This window comes from Vipera ursinii (assembly GCF_947247035.1).
Source record: "Vipera ursinii genome assembly, chromosome: 1".
In the NCBI taxonomy this organism is placed as follows: domain Eukaryota; kingdom Metazoa; phylum Chordata; class Lepidosauria; order Squamata; family Viperidae; genus Vipera; species Vipera ursinii.
The window spans coordinates 293,812,281-293,833,948 of NC_139512.1; the positions used below are offsets into that span (position 1 = coordinate 293,812,281).

General features: G+C 38.2%; 1 protein-coding gene across 2 annotated transcripts in view; it reads left to right on the plus strand.

Moving 5' to 3' along the window:
• TTC27 (tetratricopeptide repeat domain 27) overlaps window positions 1-21,668 on the plus strand; it is an 89,858-nt gene that overhangs the window by 63,717 nt on the left and 4,473 nt on the right. For both annotated transcript variants that reach the window (XM_083350121.1, XM_083350122.1), the window contains 6 exons: window positions 921-1,148; window positions 7,285-7,383; window positions 8,894-8,946; window positions 11,729-11,894; window positions 13,312-13,509; window positions 21,371-21,482. In XM_083350121.1, the coding sequence (XP_083206247.1) occupies window positions 921-1,148; window positions 7,285-7,383; window positions 8,894-8,946; window positions 11,729-11,894; window positions 13,312-13,509; window positions 21,371-21,482 (856 nt within the window). The remainder of the gene's footprint in view (window positions 1-920; window positions 1,149-7,284; window positions 7,384-8,893; window positions 8,947-11,728; window positions 11,895-13,311; window positions 13,510-21,370; window positions 21,483-21,668) is intronic.

Here is a 21,668-nt window from a genome sequence, read left to right on the forward strand (position 1 = left end):
TTTATTTACAGTGCAGACCATGGCTCTGAAGCAGAAGAGAAAACAAGAAAAGAAAGATTTGCCTAGCTTTTTAAATTCCTCACAATATTAGCATGCTGGGCTTTTCCTTCCTTCCTTTCTTTCTTTCTTTCTTTCTTTCTTTCTTTCTTTCTTTCTTTCTTTCTTTCTTTCTTTCTTTCTTTCTTCCTTCCTTCCTTCCTTCCTTCCTTCCTTCCTTCCTTCCTTCCTTCCCCCTTTCTTTCTTTCTTTCTTTCTTTCTTTCTTTCTTTCTTTCTTTCTTTCTTTCTTTCTTTCTTTCTTTCTTTCTTTCTTTCTTTCTTTCTTTCTTTCTTTCTCTTCCTGACAAGTAAGTCTGGTGCAGATTGTCCAGTTTTCATCGTTAATAATCCTTTTTGTAAGCTTTGCTTCCCATTGTCTGCTTGTTTTTTCTTCCATAGTTGTCATAGTTGCAAAATGTATTTTAGGGCCAGCACATTTTTGAAACTTATCTTATTAAGGGACAGTATAACTAAGATAGAGTATAACAGTTACAGATACTATTGTGAATTCAAAGCTGATATGAAATACTGTTGATACCTGCTAAAGGAGAGGAAGTCCTGTATCCGAAGAATGCTGCCCCAATTCCTCCTAGTAAGACTCTTGTAAGTCATTTGTAGCTTCAATTCACTGCTTGGTTGGACTTTCAGTAGTGACTAGAGAGGGGAATGATTACTAAATAGTGTCAGCAACCTTAAATGGATGCTAGGAAGGGGAAGATAAGCACTATCTGTCTGCAACAAGTTCTGCCATTTCCAACCTAAGACCTTGCAGAGAATTGAAACAAATTACATTTGTAGCTAACAGAATGCTAGCAGTGCCTGGATTCTAGTTTCCTCCTTCCATTTCTTCTTCCATTCTCTGTTTTCTTTTTTTCCCCATAGGCAGAAGAAATTTTAAGACAGGAGCTAGAGAAGAAAGAGACAGTAGGACTATACTGCTTGCTTGGAGATGTTCTTAAAGACCACTCATATTACGACAAAGCTTGGGAACTGTCCAATCACCGCAGTGCCAGGGCTCAGCGCTCAAAGGGCCTCCTTTACCTTCGCAACCGGAATTTCAGAGAATGCATAGAGTGCTTTGAGAATTCTGTAAAGATTAACCCAATGCAGGTAAGCAACTTCAGCTCCTTAAAACAATTTGTACTGTAACTTGGTTTTGTAAATATTCTGCCTAATAAGTGAAGCTCCATAACACAGAATTTCTTTGGTTCATGGAGTTCAGGTGTCAGACGATTTGTAAAGAAAAAAGCGTAAATGCCAGGATCATCATCCCTTTCCAGTAGATAACATCCTCAAAAGTTTGAAAAATTAAATTTTGATGCTGTTCCTTCAGTTCTGAACTCAAAGCATTCAGTTCAAAGTTAGCCGTTCTCTTGCGCTATAGTAGCTGAATATTATGTTCTCAGCCTTTATTTCCTCAGTGTTCCCTGGGGAACCATTTAGGAAACGTCATACCTTTTTCTCCGTACCTTCTTGATGGTGAGAGACAGTTATACCTTGACAGCATTTTAAGATTGAAAATACAGAAAAGTATGTTGAGAATACAGATGTTCTGAGCAGGGGAGGCAAGGAATGTTGCGGGTCCCATCCCTTAAGAAGATTCACTGTGGTGGCTCCCTCCCTCTGGAACATCATCCCTCCAGAAATTAGACTGGCCCCCACTTTGACACTCTTTTGGTGGCTCAGTGGGTTAGGACGCTGAGCTTGTTGATCAGAAGGTCGGCAGTTTGGCGGGTTGAATCCCGAGTACCGCATAACAGAGTGAGCGCCTGTTACTCGTCCCAGCTTCTGCCAACCTAGCAGTTCGAAAGAACGTAAAAATGCAAGTAGAAAAATAGGGACCACTCCGGTGGGAAGGTAACAGCATTCTGGGTGCCTTTGGCGTCTAGTCATGCCAGCCACATGACCATGGAGAAGTCCTCGGACAAGTGCTGGCTCTTCGGCTTTGAAACGGATATGAGCACCAGCCCCTAGAGTTGGAAACGACTAGCAAGGGAAACTTTACCTTTTACCTTGAAGACGTGGTTCTGCGAGCAGGCCTGGGGAACCCAGAGCGGGATGGAGCCCATTAAATAGCTGGTATGAGTGTGTGTTGTCACTGGTGGGGACTTGGTATTTTATTATTGTTATTATTTTATTATTTTTATTTCTTTTATATTGTGTTTTTATTTCCTGTAAGCCTCCTTGAGTCACTGTGAGCCAGTAGGTGGCAATAAAATTTTCCAAACAAACAAAGAGACAGACGGACAAATAAATACCGTTAATGGCATCTTCTTAAATAGCCCCACAATCTGAAATGCAGGAACAGGTGTTTTGGGAGAAAGCCTTGATTAATGGTCCTATCTTTATGAGGATCTTAGTATTAAGCCAATTTTTTCACAAACTCATTAAGATGCTTGCTTTGGGAAGAGAATTTTATTGGAAATAACATCTCATGCTGGCTATTGAGATTCAGGGAAACAGCTTGCTATCAGAACCCTTTCTCTAAAAGTTATGATTATGAAAGGCCTCTGGTTTTTCACAGCTCTGAGTGATTTACCAGATCCCATTCCATAATTGCCTCCGGAAGTCATGGCTTCTCTCACACTGATATTCTTCTGCAATTTTCTCTCTGTTGGCCCTCTTTAAGGCCTCCTTCTGAAATGTACAAAGATAACTTAAATACATTTCCTGCAGTTCTGTGGCATATTCTTTTTATCATTGGAAAAAGCCCATATTTCTATAAAACTACTTCTGCCTCTTCTAAAAAGGTGGAAGTGCAAAAAAGAAAAGAAAAGCATTGTCCTTTAATCTGGATTCTATTTCCAAATGAAACAGCCTGAGAAAAGTCAGTTGTCTGTTTCATAATTAAGGTGATGGATGCTGATGGATGCTGAGATCAGTTTCATGAGTAAAAAAATGGTATAAATTTTCAAGGAGCTAGAAATACTTCAAGTCCTATATTGTAGAATGGGTGAAACCTACAGACATTACTATACAGTTGCAAGAAAAAGTATGTGAACCCTTTGGGATTACGTGGAGTTTTGCATGAATTGGCCATAAAATGCACTCTAAACGTCATGTAAGTCACAATAATAGAAAAAAACAGTCTCCTTAAAATAATACTACACAAACATTAGCTGTTGTTATGTTTTAATTGAACATAAGATGGGAACATTCACAGTGCAGGGTGGAAAAAGTATGTGAACCTTTGGACTTAATAACTGGTTGACCCTCCTTTGGCAGCAATAACCTCAACCAAACATTTCCTGTAGTCGCAGATCATACCTGCACAACGATCTGGAGTAATTTTGGACCACTCCTCTTCACAAAACTGCTTCAGTGTAGCAATATTCTTGGGATGTCTGGTGTGAATCGCTCTCTTAAGGTCATGCCACAGCATTTCAATCGGGTTGAGGTCAGGACTCTGACTGGGCCACTCCAGAAGGCGTATTCTGTTCTGTTGAAGCCATTGTTTTGTTGAATTACTTGTATGCTTTGGGTCATTGTCCTGTTGCATCACCCATCCTCTGCGGAGCTTCAGTTGGCAGACAGATGGTCGTACGTTTTCCTGCAAAATGTCCTGATAAACTCTGGAATTCATTTTCCCATCAATGACAACAATCCGTGCAGGCCCTGAGGCAGCAAAGCAGCCCCAAACCATGATGCTCCCTCTGCCGTGTTTTACAGTGGGGATGAGGTTTTGATGTTGGTGTGCTGTGCCTTTTTTTCTCCACACATAGTGTTGTGTGTTTTTCCCAAACAACTCAATTTTGGTTTCATCTGTCCACAGTATATTTTGCCAGTAGTGCTGTGGAACATCCAGGTGCTCTTTTGCAAACTTCAAATGTGCTGCAATATTTTTTTTGGACAGCAATGGCTTCCTCCATGGTGTCCTCCCATGTACTCCATTCTTGTTTAATGTTTTCCTTATTGTAGATGTGTCAACAAAAATGTTAGCATGTGCCAGAGATTTCTGTAGGTCTTTAGCTGGCACTCTAGCATTCTTCTTTACCTCATTAAGCATTATGCGCTGTGCTCTTGCAGTCATTTTTACAGGATGACCACGCCTAGGGAGAGTAGCAACAGTGCTAAACTTTCTCCATTTGTAGACAGTCTGTCTTACCGTGGACACATGAACATCACAGCTTTTGGAGATACTTTTGTAACCCTTTCCAGCTTCATGCAAGTCAACAATTCTTGATCGTAGGTCTTCTGAGAGCTCTTTTCTGCAAGGCATGGTTCACATCAGACAGTGCTTCTTGAGACCAGTAAACCCAAAACAGGTGTGTGTTTTTAAAGGGCAGGACGGCTGTCAGCAACACATCCAATATCATCACACACTGATTGGAGTAAAGGTTGGCTCACTCCTGGCTCCAATTAGCTCTTGGAGAAGTCATTAGGCTAGGGGTTCATACTTTTTCCACCCTGCACTGAATGTTTCCATCTTATGTTCAATTAAAACATGACAACAGCTAATGTTTGTGTAGTATTATTTTAAGCAGACTGTGTTTTTCTATTGTTGTGACTTACATGACGTTTAGAGTGCATTTTATGGCTAATTCATGCAAAACTCCATGTAATCCCAAAGGGTTCACATACTTTTTCTTGCAACTGTATTACAGTTTACACCAGTCCTACCTGGCATGGCTAATAATCTGGGATGATGAACTCCATGTACGACCTAATCTTTTAGAAAGAACAGTTAGGTGGTTCTATGGAGTGATTAAATCATCACTGATACCTGTATAATTTTGTACATCTCAAGAAATTTATTTTCAAATTCACATTACTTTCTTCAAAGGTAAGGCACAGAACATAGGGCATCAGTCCAATTCCATGTAAAAATCACCAAGAATTACTTTAGGATTTCAGTGTTTAATTTCTTGATGTGAAGAGATGCCGTAACCTAGCTTTACAAATGTGGTCATTATAAGAAGCAATGACTTAAGAAGCTAACATAGCCAGTAGGAAGATGAAAAGAAGGATGGAGAGGGAACAGGCTAACACACACTTGTTCCATGGCTTAGATGTTAAGATTTATTGCAGAGAGTAGACTGGAAATTTCTGGTTTATTTCTGTATGGTTTCCAATAGATAGTAAAGAGTCTTTTTAAAAAATCTAAACAGCTTCACAATAATAACAAGATAACATCACTTTGTTCTAAATTAAATTGCTGAAGAAAAATATAATGCTTTTGCTAAAAGTGTTAGTGCCATTGAAGTTCTGGTTTTCCAGAGAAAACTTCTGGAACCACAGCACTTTTAATTTTAAATGCATGTTTTTGCATTTGACTCTAGAATCATGTAGATGTTCTAGAAAAAGAATAAAGTGGATCCAACTATCCTGAAATCTGCCTTTTCCTGATTATTAGACCCCATTTGTTATATCTGAATCAGGCCACTCTGCACACAAAAGGCTTTTCATTATGTAACCTGAGATTGAATATTTATGTAATGTTCCCTTCTGGGGAACCCAGGTCTGCATCTCAAAATTTATGCTTCGAATAGAGGGTTGTGGGTTTTTTTTTTTTTTGTCTAAAGGGGAAATCCATATTAAGTGGATTTCTCAAGGAATGAGGAAGTGCAGGGGGTGTCTTTTTATTGGACCTACTTGTGCACAAGAATGTGACTTAAAAAAAAATTGGGTAGTTGAGACTACAAATTTATTTATTTATTTTATTTATTAATGGGATTTATATCCCGCCCTATCTCCCGAAGGACTCAGGGCGGCTAACAACAAAACATATAATAAGTACAGAAATTAAGATAAAATTAAAATTAAAATCATCTGTGCAATAAATTAAATCAAATTAAATTCCTTTCAAGTTACAAAATTAAACGTCCTCAATTTGCTTACATCTGATTTACAGGTTTCACTTTATTTCCAAGCATGCTCTCTGAATACCATGTATCATATCATGTACATTATACATTACATATATAAATTTTAGTAGAGATTGTAACAAAGGTAAAATATAAACATGGAAATATAGAAATTAAGACAAAGAAAAAAATGCAGGGACTATTTGAATTTTATGTTTACAGAAAAGTAAGGTAAAGTCTCCTGGTAACTTCATGGATAACTCCAAGCAATTTTCTTCGTTAAGCGTAGGGCCTCTTCTGGCATGTTTTTTCACTTCTTACTCTAGCCCAGGGGTGTCAAACTCAATTTCATTGAGGGCCGCATCAGCATTGTGATTGCCCTCAGGGGGCCGGGTGGGTATGGCCAGGGTGGGCGTGGCCTACTGGGTGGGCATGGCTAGAGTGCATATGGCCTACTGGGTGGGCGTGGCCAGCTCTACATCGTTTGCATCAAGGGTGCCTATGGGGGCCTGGGCAGGAGTGGGACAGATCTGAGGGTCTCTGGCAGAAGGAGGGTCTCTGGGCCAGGGCCAAGGCAGCGGGGGCTGTTCCCTCACTGTTTCCAGGATGGCTTCGCGGGCCACATGAAACCACTTCACGGGCCGGATCCGGGCCCCGGGCCTTGTGTTTGACATGTCTGCTCTAACCTTAGTATTGCTTGAATAGTTGCCCATCCAAGAATTAACCAGGCCCTGGATATCTTTCCTGTTCTCCTCTCCCAGATCATTAGCCTGATGAAAAGATACTTAAATACAAGAGCCCACAGTGATTTGGTAAACTTCAGCCTGGCTCCAGGAGTTTAGCTTTGTCTTCCCTTCATAGCCAACAGCAAATATTTATACAAGCAGGATCAGGCTGATCTTGTCTGGGCTCACAAGGTAAAAGGACAAAAGTGGAGGAGAAGGAATTCTCTAATTTTCATGACAAAGTCATTTATTTGTAAGCAAGGTGTGGATGGCATAAACCTTTAAGGCTAGGAAATCAGCAGCTACATAACTGTTGAATCAAATAGGTGGGAGAAAGAGGACAGTTGCCACTGTTATCCTACAGCAGTTTATTCTCAATCTTAACAACTTGGCAGCACGGGGAATTCTGGGAGTTGACTAGAAGGTTGCCATGGTTGAGAAATACTGTCCTACAGTTTCTCAGTCCTCCCCATTTCGCTTCCGTAATTCTCAGTCAATATGGTTCTAGCTATCTTATATAGTCTATGCCAGGGGTAGGCAACCTCGGCTCTTTTATGACTCATGGACTTCAACTCCCAGAATTCCTGAGTCAGCATAGTTGAAGTCCATGAGTCATAAAAGAGCCGAGGTTGCCTACCCCTGGTCTATGCACAAGGCAGGAAGAGAGACAGGCTGGGAAAGGCTGCTTTGATCCACGTTGTTTTATTTTTCTTTCAGTTGGGGGTGTGGTTTTCCTTAGGCTGTGCCTACTTAGCATTGGAAGACTATGACGGTGCTTCCCGGGCCTTTCAGCGCTGTGTGATGTTGGAACCTGATGTAAGTAAAAATGGCCCTTAGGTGTGCTTTGATTAAATATCCTTTTATTATCATTTCCTGCATTTTATGGAATGTGTACAGTTGGTGGATTTCTCTATGAATTTATGTTTGAGAGTCAGACAAAGGTTCCTTGCAGAAAAAAAGCAGCAGTTAACACCCATGGAGGAATTGTTATAGTGATAGTCCTCGACTTACAATCATTCATTTAGTAACTATTTTAAGTTACAATGGCACTGAAAATAGTGACTTATGACCATTTTGTTCACACAACTAGTGAAGCCTCCCAGCGGTCACTTGATCAAGATTCAGGCGCTTGGCAAAACCAGTCTCCTGGTGTCATGTGATCATGTTTTTGTAACTTTCTGACCAACAAAATCAGTGGGGAAGCCAGATTCATTTGACAAGTGTTACTAACTTCACAGGTGCAGTGATTCGCTTAACAGCTGTGGCAAGAAAGGTCATAAAATGGGACAAAACTCATTTAACAACTGTCTTGCTTAACAATGGAAATTTGGAGCTCGCCTGTGGTCGTATGTCGAGGACTATCTGTAGAGATCAGTTGAGTTCTTTGGGTCTCATTATTTCTACCCAGCTGCGTAGTACATATATGTTACAGAGTGTGTTATCTGTGCCCTAATTATGTGCGGATGCACTGTATATGCATGCACAAGATATGTTACAATGCACCAGCTATACATGTAATGGACATATGTGTACATATGCAAATTTAAAAGTGCCAAATGCTCACAGGGTAGCCAAAACTTTTTAAAACTGTGTTCTCATTTGGGATTTTGTCCATTAAAACTGAAAAATACACTTAAAGATCCCTAACTTTTTATTCTTATATTTTATATTCCGTGTTCTAGAAATTTTTATGATGGTGCTCACCATTTGAAAGCTTGCTCTTCCTTGATTTTAAATTACTTCTTTCTTTCTAAATAAGAAATATGACATTACACCATAAGTCCTAGGTAATAGTCTCTCCGCCCCCCCGCCTCCCCCCCCCAAATTTTTTTGCTAGACATTACCGGGTCTTGGTTGTAAAAAGAGTTCCACATTGCCATTATTTCTGTTGGTCTTTTGTTCTTCTATTAGCATCTGTTGCTTGCATCAGAAACTGCTTCAGGGTACTTGAGCTTTGCATATCCCAGCGTTTCCCAACCTTAGGAACTTGAAGATGCGTGGACTTCAACTCCCAGAATTCCCCAGCCAGCTATGCTGGCTGGGGAATTCTGGGAGTTGAAGTCCACGCATCTTCAAGTTCCTAAGGTTGGGAAACGCTGGCATATCCTAACAGGTGACAGTGGTACATGCTTGAAACTCTCCTCTTATAAATGGTTGGTGTGTGCACATTGATGGAGGGGTACAAATTCAATATTTGTGTTTGCATGAATATCGGCTAGTAACACGGCATTGCTTGCGGAGAAAAGTGTGTTTATGTATTTGCATTTAAATGTTTATCCCTTCTGTGACAGTTTAATGCTAAAACCTGTGTGTATTTTGACTGTAGAATGCGGAGGCTTGGAACAATCTATCTACGGCATATATCAGATTGAAACAGAAGTAAGTGCATCAAAGCGGTTTTCTAATTTTTCCTTCCAAAATAAACAGCCCTGGTTTCCTCTCACTCTGGCCTTTCCGGAATAACATTCAGCTTCTGTATATACTGCCTTCAGGATCCTCTTTATCACTACAAATCCAAGCCCTTTCATTTGGCCTCCCACCATAAATATCATTAGAATGTCAGAGATTATATCACGAAAAAAACTTTTGGAAAGAAAAGCAACGCTTTAGATCTCTCCGCACCCACAAATGTTACAGTAAAAAAAAATATTGCACAGTGTACAATTGATTAGGATTTCAAGTTCACAGTGAAGCTGGTAGTGGTGGAAGGGATATCTGCTCCCGACCTCCGATCATTCCGCCGGGGCCTGAAGACCTGGCTCTTTGAGCTCTCGGGCCCAGGCTGAGGAGAAAATTTTAACTGGGGTTTTAATCTACAGGGTGAATTTAATGCTTTTTTAATTGGTTTTAACTTTTGTATGTTTCGATTTTAATTTCCTGTAAACCGCCCTGAGTCCTCAGGGAAAGGGCGGTATATAAATGCAAATATTAAATTAAATTAAATTAAATTAAATCTGTGCTTGGCATATTACATATATAATATGCCAAGCACAGATATCCCTTCCACCCACCCACAACCAATTTGGAAGTCATTTTTTGTCATATCAATACATCTGGAGCCAATGCCTCTTCTAGTTGTATTGTACAACAACATTATCATTATATTACAGGTAGTCCTCCACTTACAAGCACAATTGAGCCCAAAATTTCTGTTCCTAAGTGAGACAGTTAAATGAATTTTGCCCCATTTTGTGACCTTTCTTACCACAGTTGTTAATTTTACTTGTCAGAAGGTCGCAAAAGATGATCACATGACCCCCAGGTCTCTGCAACCATCATAAATACAAACCAGTTGCCAAGCATCTAAGTTTTGATCATATTACCATGGGGATGCTGCAGTGGTCATACAGGTGAAAAACCGTCTTTTCAGTGCCGTTGTAACTGCGAACAGTCACTAAATGAATTGTTGTAAATCGAGAACTGTCTGTACATTTTATGTTAGCTGATTAATTTGACTATTTGCTATTGAGGTTTAAAGAGTACTTCAAGATCCTATTTTTGTCGTGAACTAATTTAAATCAGGGGTTCCCAACCCCCGGTCTGTGGCATACCAGAAACTGGGCTGCACAAACAAGCGAAGCCCCATCCGTGGGATACAGGCAGCAAGCAAAACCACGCCCCCTCCAGTCCGCAGGAAAAACCTCTCTCCACGGAACCAGTCCCTGGTGCCCAAAAGGTTGGGGGACGCTGGTTTAAATAATGCACAGCTGGCAAGAGAAGGTGACTACTGATATTTAAATGCATAGCATCATTCTTATTTAAACCAGAATCCTGTCCCAAATCTGAATATATCTTGTTTTAAACAGGTGATATGGATAATGATTTGTATTTGTGGTGTTGTTCCAATATTCATCTTGAAAATTGGCTGTTCAGTATTAAGATATCTTTTCATTTTCCTGGAAATGTACCTTTCATAAATCTTTTGAATGGACTTGATATCTTAATTCAGTACGGTTGCTTCATTTATGTAACAATAATTTGGTTTCATATCTTCTTGATAAAACAGCTTTCACTTTTTCAGAAACATCACTCAATTGTCAAGATAATTTTTGTTGCTTAGACTGTGTTCCATTAATCTTCTGCTTAAAGGAATGCATCTTCAGAAAACAAGCTAAAGGGTATTTTTATTTTTTTCATATCATGAAAAACAATTTATCAACTTTCTCAAAAGAAACTGAAAATGAGAAAACCAGTAAGGAGCTTACAAAGTATTGTATACACAGGAAACAAATTGCTAAGAGGGTGCAGTGAACCAAAAGTAATAAATAAGTTCAAGAGGTCTTTAGACACATTTATGGAATAAGCAGACTGAAAGATGCAGTTGCCTCAGAGATTGCAAGGAACAGAAAATAGATGCAAAGAGATTCCAAGATGCTCAAGTGTCCTCTTGAAACAAATGTCCTTTTCAGCAATTTTCAATGTTAGTATAGAAATAGCCTAAAGAAGATGCCTCTATTTGCTCAAACCAAACCGGTTGTGATAGCTTTTGAGAATATATTTATATTTATATTATATTTATTAAATTTTTATACCGCCCTTCTCCCAAAGGACTCAGGGCAGTGTACAGGGCAATAAATATTAAAAAACAAAGTACAAAAGTTAAAAAACAATTAAATAATTATGCCCGATATATACAGTAATTAAAACCATGTTAAAAACCCAACCCCAAACCCATCAAACCAGGCCGGATTGCTCAAATAAGTAAGTTTTTAGATCCCGCCGGAAGGAGCGAAGGTCGGGGGCCATCCGGAGCTCAACCGGCAATCGGTTCCACAGGTCTGGCGCGCCCACAGAGAACGCCCTCCCCCTGGGGGCCACCAGTCGGCATTCTTTGATCGGAGGCACCCTGGTAATATGACTGGAGAGCATCTGATACTCAACTCAGTTGTTAAAATAAAGGTTCATTGGCTTCAGGTCCAGATTTTCAGATGCCAAAGACCACGTGACTCACTCTGATTATATATAAAATTATATATAAAAGCCCCCCTCCCGGTTAATGATGGTTTTGTGGCAAAGGCAGGAGTTTATTTCACCTCTTTTCTTTTTACCATTACAAGAAAATGAAAAGATTCTTAGCAAGCAAATGGGGAAGCTTTTAATGGAAAAACAAAGTGTGCCCATTTTATAATTAATGCTAGATATTGTTTTCTTTTTAAACCAGAATTAAAGCATTTCGGACTCTTCAAGAAGCTCTCAAATGTAATTATGAGCATTGGCAGATTTGGGAAAATTACATTCTAACCAGTACAGATATTGGAGAATTTTCGGAAGCCATTAAAGCTTATCACAGGCTTATGGACTTACAAGAAAAGTATAAAGACGTCCAGGTGGGATGCCCATCTTTTTTATTCACATGTCTAATTTTAAATAATAGGATTCATTACAAAGAATAATAACTTAAAGCGTGTTAAGTATCTTAGGTTGCTTGTTTTAGAAGTAGCAGCCTTACCCAGTTTAGCTTTGCTTTCCTCAGAAAACACATATACTTATGAACTCCACTAACTACCTCAATTGCAACATTTCTTTTTTTCTTGTACTTTCCTTTTACTTTTTTCAGCATTTGCCTTCTTTGGAGAGCCTTTAATCCTGTGGCCTGAAAATTAACAGTGTATTTACTCAGGAATTCCTCTGAGCTGTCAACTCAAATGCACATAATGTACTCAGCTTCTAACTTTGTATCATCATGCACTTTCCCTCTCTGTCAAGAGCCCCTGGAGAGGCAAGCCAATGCAGTGGCTCCTGAGTAACCAGATGTGAAGTGCATGTTTTTTACAGCACCCTCTTTTTGTGTGTGTGTGTGTGTGTGTGTGTGAGAGAGAGAGAGAGAGAGAGAGAGAGAGAGAGAGAGAGAGAGAGACTATTCCTTTAGACCAGGGGTAGGCAACCTCGGCTCTTTTATGACTCATGGACTTCAACTCCCAGAATTCCTGAAGTCCATGAGTCATAAAAGAGCCAAGGTTGCCTACCCCTGCTTTAGACAGTATAGGTATTGGAGGGGATGGAAGTCAGCCAAGCCAGTACTTGGTTCTTGCACCCCCATTCATCTAATGCATGGGTGTCAAACTTGCCGCATCATGTGACTTGTTGCGATGTATTGTGACTTTTTTTTTGCATTGCCGGAGCTGGGGTGAGTGTGGCCTCCGCATATTGCATGATGCAACAGGTCTTCGGGCCGGCAGTTTGACACCCCTGATCTAATGGGTAGATAGCATTCCATCTTCCATAATGTTTTTGCCTTTTCTAGTGCAATGGCAAAAGTATATTTGTGTGGGGATGTGGGATGTTAATATTGCAGAAACAATTCTGCAGTAATGTGTTGGAAAGTCAAGGGGAGGAGCAATTCTGCTATCATATAGTTTGATATTTCTGTGATGTTGATATTACCTCAAAGAGACACATAGAATTCAGATTTCTGTTACTGATTGTTAGTATCCCTGGAAAATATTTAACAATGTTTAAATATTATTAAATACAGCAGCTAAGGAGATCGTTCCTTTGTTTTATAATTATATTTGTTATAGTATTCATCAGGCATCTTCAGAGGAAATAATTAGGTAATGCTGTTATGCAATTATAACATCTTGTACCACCTTCAAATAGATTACTATTTTAATAAATTAATCCAGTCATTTAAGATATTAATTCCAGGTCTGATCAGTTGAACCATGTATTAGCAAACATTTTGGAAATTCCACTCAACTTTGTGGGAGTCAAACTATAACTAACAATTTCCTTCTCTTTAAGGTACTTAAGATTCTGGTAAAAGCAGTGATGGATGGAGTAGTTGACCGAAATGGAGAGACAGCCAAAGGATTAAAGGGAAAACTGCAGGCTCTCTTCGGTAGAGTGACTTCTCGAGTGACAGGTGATGGAGAAATCTGGAGATTATATGCTAAGCTTTATGAAAATGGGCAGAATGAGAACTATGAAGACATAGAAAAGGTAAACTTTAATGACAGAATATGCTTCTATTACCAGAACAGATACATGTTTTCATGTTGATATTATGGTTTTGATGTATCCTTTGTGAGAATATGATTGGTTCATGAAATATCCTTTGCTTGAATTTTACATTCCATTACCAGCTGGTTTGGCAATTTGACTAGCAAGGTTATTTATTTTTAAAGACTGATAAAAAGAAAAAAATAAGGGAACACTGAGATAAAATAACAGACTTTTCCCTCTTAGCATGAAAAATACACATTCAAGCAGAGATGAATTTAATTATTTCTTGTGATTCCAGACTTGCTTAAAATAGTATTTATTCATTTTAAGACGTGCTAATCACAAAGTAGCTGATCTGCTTTATTAAACATAGGGAATGGTCTCACCAGTTTTTTAATGTTTCATTGTGGCATTACCAAAATATTATTTTTAAGCAATATGTCTTCTGCAAAATGATTAATATATTTCAGTCTTCCTTTGGAATTTCAATAGCTGAATCATTATCTCCATGCAGCAGTCTTTGGCGGAAGAGAATGTTTCCAATTATTAAAACTGTTACCGTTTAGAATAAGGCGAATAAAAGTCCCAAGTATGGGATCACTTATTAAGCTGTTGTATGTGGTCAGTCTGATCCTTTAGCGTTACCGACACATAACTATTGTACTGCAGCTGTACCTTTCCGTGATGAGTGTGTGAGACATCCTTCCTCCATATATGGAGAGGACTGAGAAAGCTGTAGAAAAAAAGAACAAAGATAAGAAAGATGAGTGAGAAGCAGACATGTGAAAGTAAAACGAGGTCCTTAGCAGAATGCAAAAAATGGAAAGGAAATATAATAAATAACATTAGAAATGCTAGGTAGACATAGGAATCCTGTGTGGGAGATGGCCAAGAGATTAAACAGGAAAAGAAAAAGACACGGTTTGTATGTGTTTTACTATGCACATTTTTTCAATTCTTTTTTCACTTGTATTGTCTCCCTTACAATCATATATTTATACAGCACTTCCTTTGTCTTGTCTTTTCTTGTGGGGGCAGGGAAGTACATAAAAAAGGGTTTTTTTTTTCTCCCTGTGTAATTTCTTATCTCCTGGTGGCAATCATGCAAATGTATTGCCTTGATTGTAGGCAAACATTGGGTTAATTACAATCTGAAAGAGGCAAAATAAAATTGTCCACTATTCCAATTGGTTTCCCTTTCAAACTGTAGTAAACTAGTAAATAAATAAAGCTGGCATTTTTGCACCAAGTCTTAATCTAGAAATTTGGTATATTTTCTCTGTAATTTCACTTTCCCTCTCATTTTAAATGCATTCCTAGGCTACGTTTGAGACAGCAGTATTGCTGTAGCCATTGGAAGAGACGTCCCCATGTAAGAGAGGAAATAATAAATACTCTACAAGGAGCGTTTCTACTTGTGGCCTGTATCCAATGTTAATACAAGTGAACTTCTACTGATAAAATAATTTTTCCATTGTTCTCTCCCTACCCGACCACTGTATCCTCCAATATCCACTAAATCAACTCCAGAAATCTCCCAACCATCTGGAGGAGATTTAGGTATATGTGCAAACAGCAGATGTCATCCATTTTGTTGGCACAGTTGACAGACAAAATGGGATATAGTTCTATCTTTCCTATAAATGATTAACATTCATTTTATGGGCTAATGGGTTTTCTTCGTGAGAGACGTTCAGTCAGAGGCTCAATAGGCTTTTGTAAGGTGTTTTATTAGGAAATTAATTTTTATTTTTGCATTGAAATTTGATGGACTAAATGGCCTATTTCAACCCTTTGGTTCCAAAAAAACCCCCTCCTTCTTCAGATGTATAATTTCAGAACTGCAACATTGTCAAAATATTGTTTCATGATCACTTTGTACTGGGCAATATTTTCCTAAATATGAATGAAATCATTGACCCAGACAAGGTACAGTATATTAAGTCCATCCTTTTTGTGAATTCTTGGGGGCCCACACCCTTGATTTGTGAAAATATTTTATTGTATTTAGGTTTTCTAAAGCTGTAATGAATAAAGCAAGACGAAGAAATAGTGAAAAAGTTGAAATATGCACATTTGTTCTTTGAGCAAATGTTGTAGCATCTTTATCCACTGCCAATGGCTAAATCATGTGCTTTCCACTGAGGCTATCTATTTTGGCTACATCATTCTCAGTTTTTTTTCCAGATTGCATAATTCTCGCATAAATATCTCCAGTTTCTCACTTCAGAACACAAAATACAAGATGAATCGTTTCCTTGATGTGACTTCAGCTTTCTTGTTTTAAACTGTTGAGTTCTAGTATCCCAGCAACAGAATATCAATTAATATTATTTCTAATTCAGGATGACCAAAAAGAGCTTGTCAAGCTCAAATATAAACAGTTCTCTAGCTTAGTATAGAATAATACAGTGCAAAGCTTCAAAATTGCACTATATACTCATAAAAACTGCTAAAAATTTGAGGACCGCTCAACCCCCCCACTTTTTTTTTGACACTGAAACTGTAGGTTTGCTAAAATATCTAGGAGAATAACACAACTTCTTAAAAATAATAAGTGCATCATATTTAAAAGTGCAGAAACCTCAATTCTCATAGATACTGGTCATTAGATCCCAAAATGACATGAATACAGGTCAGGATTATCAGTCCTTCACTTAGTATTGAAGAATAGCTTTTAAGTGGTTCTGGCTGCAGATAGTATTAAGATAGAAAAAAGGATTACTTTAAATTTAGTAGTCTAATTGTGGGGAGGTGGATCTTTTTGTTTAGTTTTTCTGAATCAGAACTGACTTGATCAATCAAACTCAGACTTTTCCACATAGCTCCAGAATCATCTAATATTTGACACTGAATCATGCAAGAGGACACTTGCATGTTCTCACATTTAAGGCCCTCCTCGCCTCTCCTGAACATAAGGCAGTCCTTGACTTACGACCACAATTGAGCCCAAAATTGATGTTGCTAAGTGAGACATTTGTTAAGTGTGTTTTGCCCCATTTTACAGTCTCTCCCCCCTTTTTTATTAATATATAACAAAAAAGTTTTGCCCCATCTTACGCCCTTTCTTGCCACAGCTGTTAAGTGAATCACTGCAGCTGTTAAGTTAGTAACATGGTTGTTAAGTGAATCTGGCCTCCCCATTGACTTTGCTTGTCAGAAAGTCACAAATGGTGAATACATGACCCTGGGACACTGCAACTGTCATAAATATGAGTCAGTTGTCAAGCATCTGAATTTTGACCACGTGACCATGAGGATGCTGCAACAATCCTAAGTGTGAAAAAAAATGGTCATAAGTCACTTTTTTCAGTGCTGTAATTTCAAACGGTCACTAAATGAACTGTTGTAGGTCGAGGACTACCTGTACTCTCTTGTTAAAGAATGTTATATTGTGAATGCTTTGCTTACAATCAAATCAGGGTATATCTAGCAGGGCATTTTATTTGAAGAAACTGGATAACTAGCCAGTGCTGTAAGATCACCAACAGCTTTCTACCCACCACATAGTAATATTCTATTATATTTTATTATAATAGTGTGGTCTCTTTGCAAGTGCATGTGTACCTGGAGATGTAGTGGAATGGGCTCCTGATTGGGTCCACGAAGGGATTCCTAGATCTACATTTCTTACACATTCTCCTTACCCTTTGGGAGAGCCTTTTTGGTTTGAAAACCAGAGCAGAGTAGGAAAACATCCTCACTTCTTTTTCGCAGGAACTAAATCTGACAGGGCATTTCTAAAGTTAAAGACCTCTCAGAATGGATGGGCTAATTCAGTAAAGTCAGACTTTTTTTATTACATATATTAAGGTTAAGGAACTAAATAGGTTTTCAAGACAATGGAGAAAAGTGACAAATTATCTTTACTCCTGCAGTCCTTAACTCAATTGCTAATTTTGCAGGCAGAAATACACCTCCACACGTGCACAAAATTCAGATAGGAACAAGGATGCAGACAAACAACTCAGATCAATCTGTAACATAGAGAAAATTATAATCTGAATTAGCTCCACATTTTCCTCGGTAACTATTTTCTCATGATTCTCCAACTTTCCTCTGGGCTGGGCTGCTTTATTTACTTGGCAGAAATTAGACTGAGAAGAGAGCCTCTTTCTTCTTGGGATGAAAGACAAAACATCAAAAGCAAAATCTGAATTTCCCTTTTCTCTTTTTCAAAGACCACCTCAGAAGGGGAGTTGAGCCTTGAACATCTGATTTTCCTGAGTTCCAAATTGATAGCACACATTCAAATTTTTCCTTAATTCTTTGGTGGGAGGAGCTGTTACTCCCTCTCCATATTGATATAAAAGAAGCATTAAACTCTGACTGTAAGGTAATGTTGGCAGCATTCAGAATACTATGGAAATTAAAGAACTCCTTAAATCAGTGTTTCTCAACCTTGGTTGCTAAGCGGTGTGGACTTCAACTCCCAGAATTTGCTGCCACTGGCTGGGGAATTATGGGAGTTGAAATCCACACCACTTAAAAGTGGCCAAGGTTGAGAAACACTGCTAAAGTTATCTGATTCCATTACAATAGAACAGGGAGGAGAAACACCTGTACCAACAGAAAATGAAGAATAAGTCATATAGGACTGACAGCAATGGAATCCATCAAAATAAAATAAAAAGAATACACTGCAGCATATAGCATTAAGGAAAAAATAAGGAAAATTGTATTTTAAAACTTTTCAATAAAAAAAAAGCATTAAGGAAAAAATAATAACCAAATTATAAAGCTGAGCTTAACAGCATTTGATAGTCAGAGACATACTTAACATTCTTTAAGATCATAAGGGCCACAGTGGGCAGGACAAGGATGAAAATGTGGCCTTTTTCCTTGTTCTAGACATGTTTTTAGAGCTAGTTAAGCTTATTGCAGATCCCATGCTGCAATTTTCATATTACTTCCTTCATTAACATAACGAGATATAATTCCATCGGTTTTCAGCCATGGTGACCACAAAGAAGAGCTTGAGGGCTGTAGATTCTTTCCCCTCCCCTTGTTCAATATATCATTTTTTTAAATGACAGATTTTAAAAAGCAGATTAAATTTACAGCCCTAAAATCATAATTTTTAAAAGTGTGTGAAGGACTCAACCACATTATATATTTTGATGAGATGGCCTGGATGAAGATCTCAAGGGGAGATTCTTAAGGTTTCAATAGATCTGTGGGGGTGGATTGGTTTTGCAGATAACTTGGTCCCAAACTGCAAGAGGTTTTAAGGATTAAAGCCAGAAAGGGCACAATTTTACTGCCATAATCTGATCTCATTTTCCATATCCATTAATAATCATGCAGCTATATTTTATAATAGATACGTTCTCTGGACTATTTCCATTCTTTCTGAGAGACATAGCTTTCTAAAATCAGTTTCTTATCCCCTCAAAGGTAAGTGGTCATTCAGAATCCTCCTTCAGGCACCTATGACTGAAAACATGTAATAAAACAAGAACAGACATTGTTCTTCACTGTTATTTTCAGAGATGATCTGAGTGACTTGCAAACAGGTTGCAATGAGATATCAAAGATTCCATGAATCTTTCCCTAGATCCAATTGCAAAAAATTCTGAATTGCTGATAAGGATATTATTCAATAAGGGGGGAAGCCTTCTGTGTCACCAAAATAGTGAACTCGGTTGGGTGTTTGTTTATACTCATCCTGAATCTTTTACCTGAATTCAAACCTTCTGTCAGCTAGCTTCATGTTGGTAACATAACTCTTTCTTCTCATCTGCATCACACCGTGCGGCTGTTCCATGCCAGCCTGCCTAATCCTCCCTGAAGTATCATCCTCTGGGGTGATTTGCAAACTCCATTTCAGGCAATCATTTCCCAAGAGTCAAAGCCGTGTCATTTTATGTTTCTTAAGTCAGGAAGCATCTGGAACCAAGCTATTTTTGTTAAAGAAGGGTTGGTTTATTTTTGCCACTTGGACTGTTTCTGTATTTAGTTGAGCATCAAAATGTGTCAATTGAAAGGGTGAAATGGCTGTGTGGCTTACATCATAACACTAAGTTCTTGTTTTGTTTGATTTTGTTCTGTTTTGCTTTGATGCAAGATAGTGTCACTGTTTGCTTTTCCAATGCCTGTAGCCTGATTGCCATCATCTCCATCTCAAATATTGATGGCATGTAGAGCATCAGGAAATGGAATTCATTGGCTACATTAAGTTATCACATTGTGTGACATTTCTAATGAATAAGCTGTTTGTGCACATTGCCCAGTTGCTTCCACTTGCCAGCAGATACAGCTGACATATTCCAACCATGGTATGTTTAGCAGTATGCATGAACTGGGATTTGTTTCTTTCTTAACAAGTCAAAGCCATAAATTGTGACTTCATCATGGCTTATGAAACTGCTTGCTAGGAGAGATACAAGCCATAGTTCTCTGCTCATATGGCTAAAGAAATAAAGTAAGAGACTCATTTGGGTATGTCAGCAATCACATTCCAGATGGGAACTGCCAGGCTAAAACTGAACAAGCTGGTATTCTGAACTCCCAATATGAAGAACATGAAGTCATTTCACAGTGGAAAATTCCTTCTCAGGAATTTTCTGGGGAGCCACAGGAATTTTTAAGTGTCCCTATGAGCAGGAGTCAAGAAGAACTTAACTAGGTTCTGAAAAATATAGTTTAAAATATGCAAACCAGATAACAGCACAAAAACTAATAACCAGTTCGTAGTTTAATAACTATTGTGCACAACCAGTTCCATCTACCTCGTGTTCATGTTGCTATCATGTTTTCATGATAGTTATGGAGAGATGAGAGCCTTTTTCCAATGTTTTTTCTTCCTTCTTCCTTCTTTCTGTCTGTTCTGTCTACCCCATTTTCATAAATTATGAATTATGAAATTAAATTAAATTAAATTAATAGTCTTTGCTATCTGTGTCATCCGTTAACACCACCTGAACACCAGGCATGAAAATTGAGTTCCTTTTATTGGTTCTGAAATTCCTCATCTTTAACTTCGATGAATGTGTAGGAGGTCTAATATTGAGAGTAAGATAAAATTATCCCTGTTCACACTTTCTGTGTCTTGCATGATATATTTGTCTTTTCCTGATCTCCTCTTTGCCCACTTTCTTTCTAAGCTTGCTGTTCCATTAATTATGAGAAAAATAACATAAACCAGCAGTGATATGATCAAATTCAAAATTCTGTGATTGTATAATAGGTTGCCAAAATTGAAACATTATAGAGAAGGATTTGAATAAATTTCAGCATAGAGACTAAAAATTTGGATTTAGAAAATTGCTAGACTCTGTCTGTCTGTCTGTCCTATCTATCTATCTATCTATCTATCTATCTATCTATCTATCTATCTATCTATCTATCTATCTATCTATCATGTTGCCCATCTTACCAAAAACAACTTTCTTCATTTGCTTCTGCTTAGTTTTAGGATCTTTCTCTTGAATATCTACTTCTTTCTCCTTAGAGTCCAAATTGCTCTTTTCAAATTGCAAAATCAATTCAGAATAAAATAGGCACCTTATTCAGGTGCACAATGACTCTAATTATGAAAATACAAGTGCTTTTTTACTTTCATTTGCCTTTAAATACAATGACCTAGCAAAATGTGGGTCACATGAATCTGTCTAGACAGATTTTTTTTTAACTTCAAAATTGTCTCTTAACCATATGCTACTTATATGTCTGTCATACTTGAGAGACAAAAACAGCTAAAACATCTGTGTTACAGCTGCAAAGAAAGAGGCTGCTTTAAGGCTGAGGAACTAATAATGTATTACCAGTCAGTGTGCTTTAGAGAGGGGGAATTTGCATGTACGCATAAAAGTAAAGCAACTTTACCTTTAAGTTCACAGTACCTTTGTCATTGCAGGCATTGCAGTATCTCACCAAAGCATACAAATGTGAAATCCAATCTGGAGACTGGGATAAAGATACTTTCTCTTTTAAGAAAGTAGCCAGAGATGCTCTAGAACTTGCACACGGTATGTTGTATATAAAAATGTTGAGATAGGTCGCAGCCGATTATCTATTTCTGAAGCTCTTTTTATCGAAACAGCAAGCAGTGTATATAGCAGACCATACATCTGAATATAATTTCCAGGGAAATAGTTGAGGGAAGAGGAAATGAGATATAGCAAATATATCTCAAGTAAAAAAAAAATTCCAAA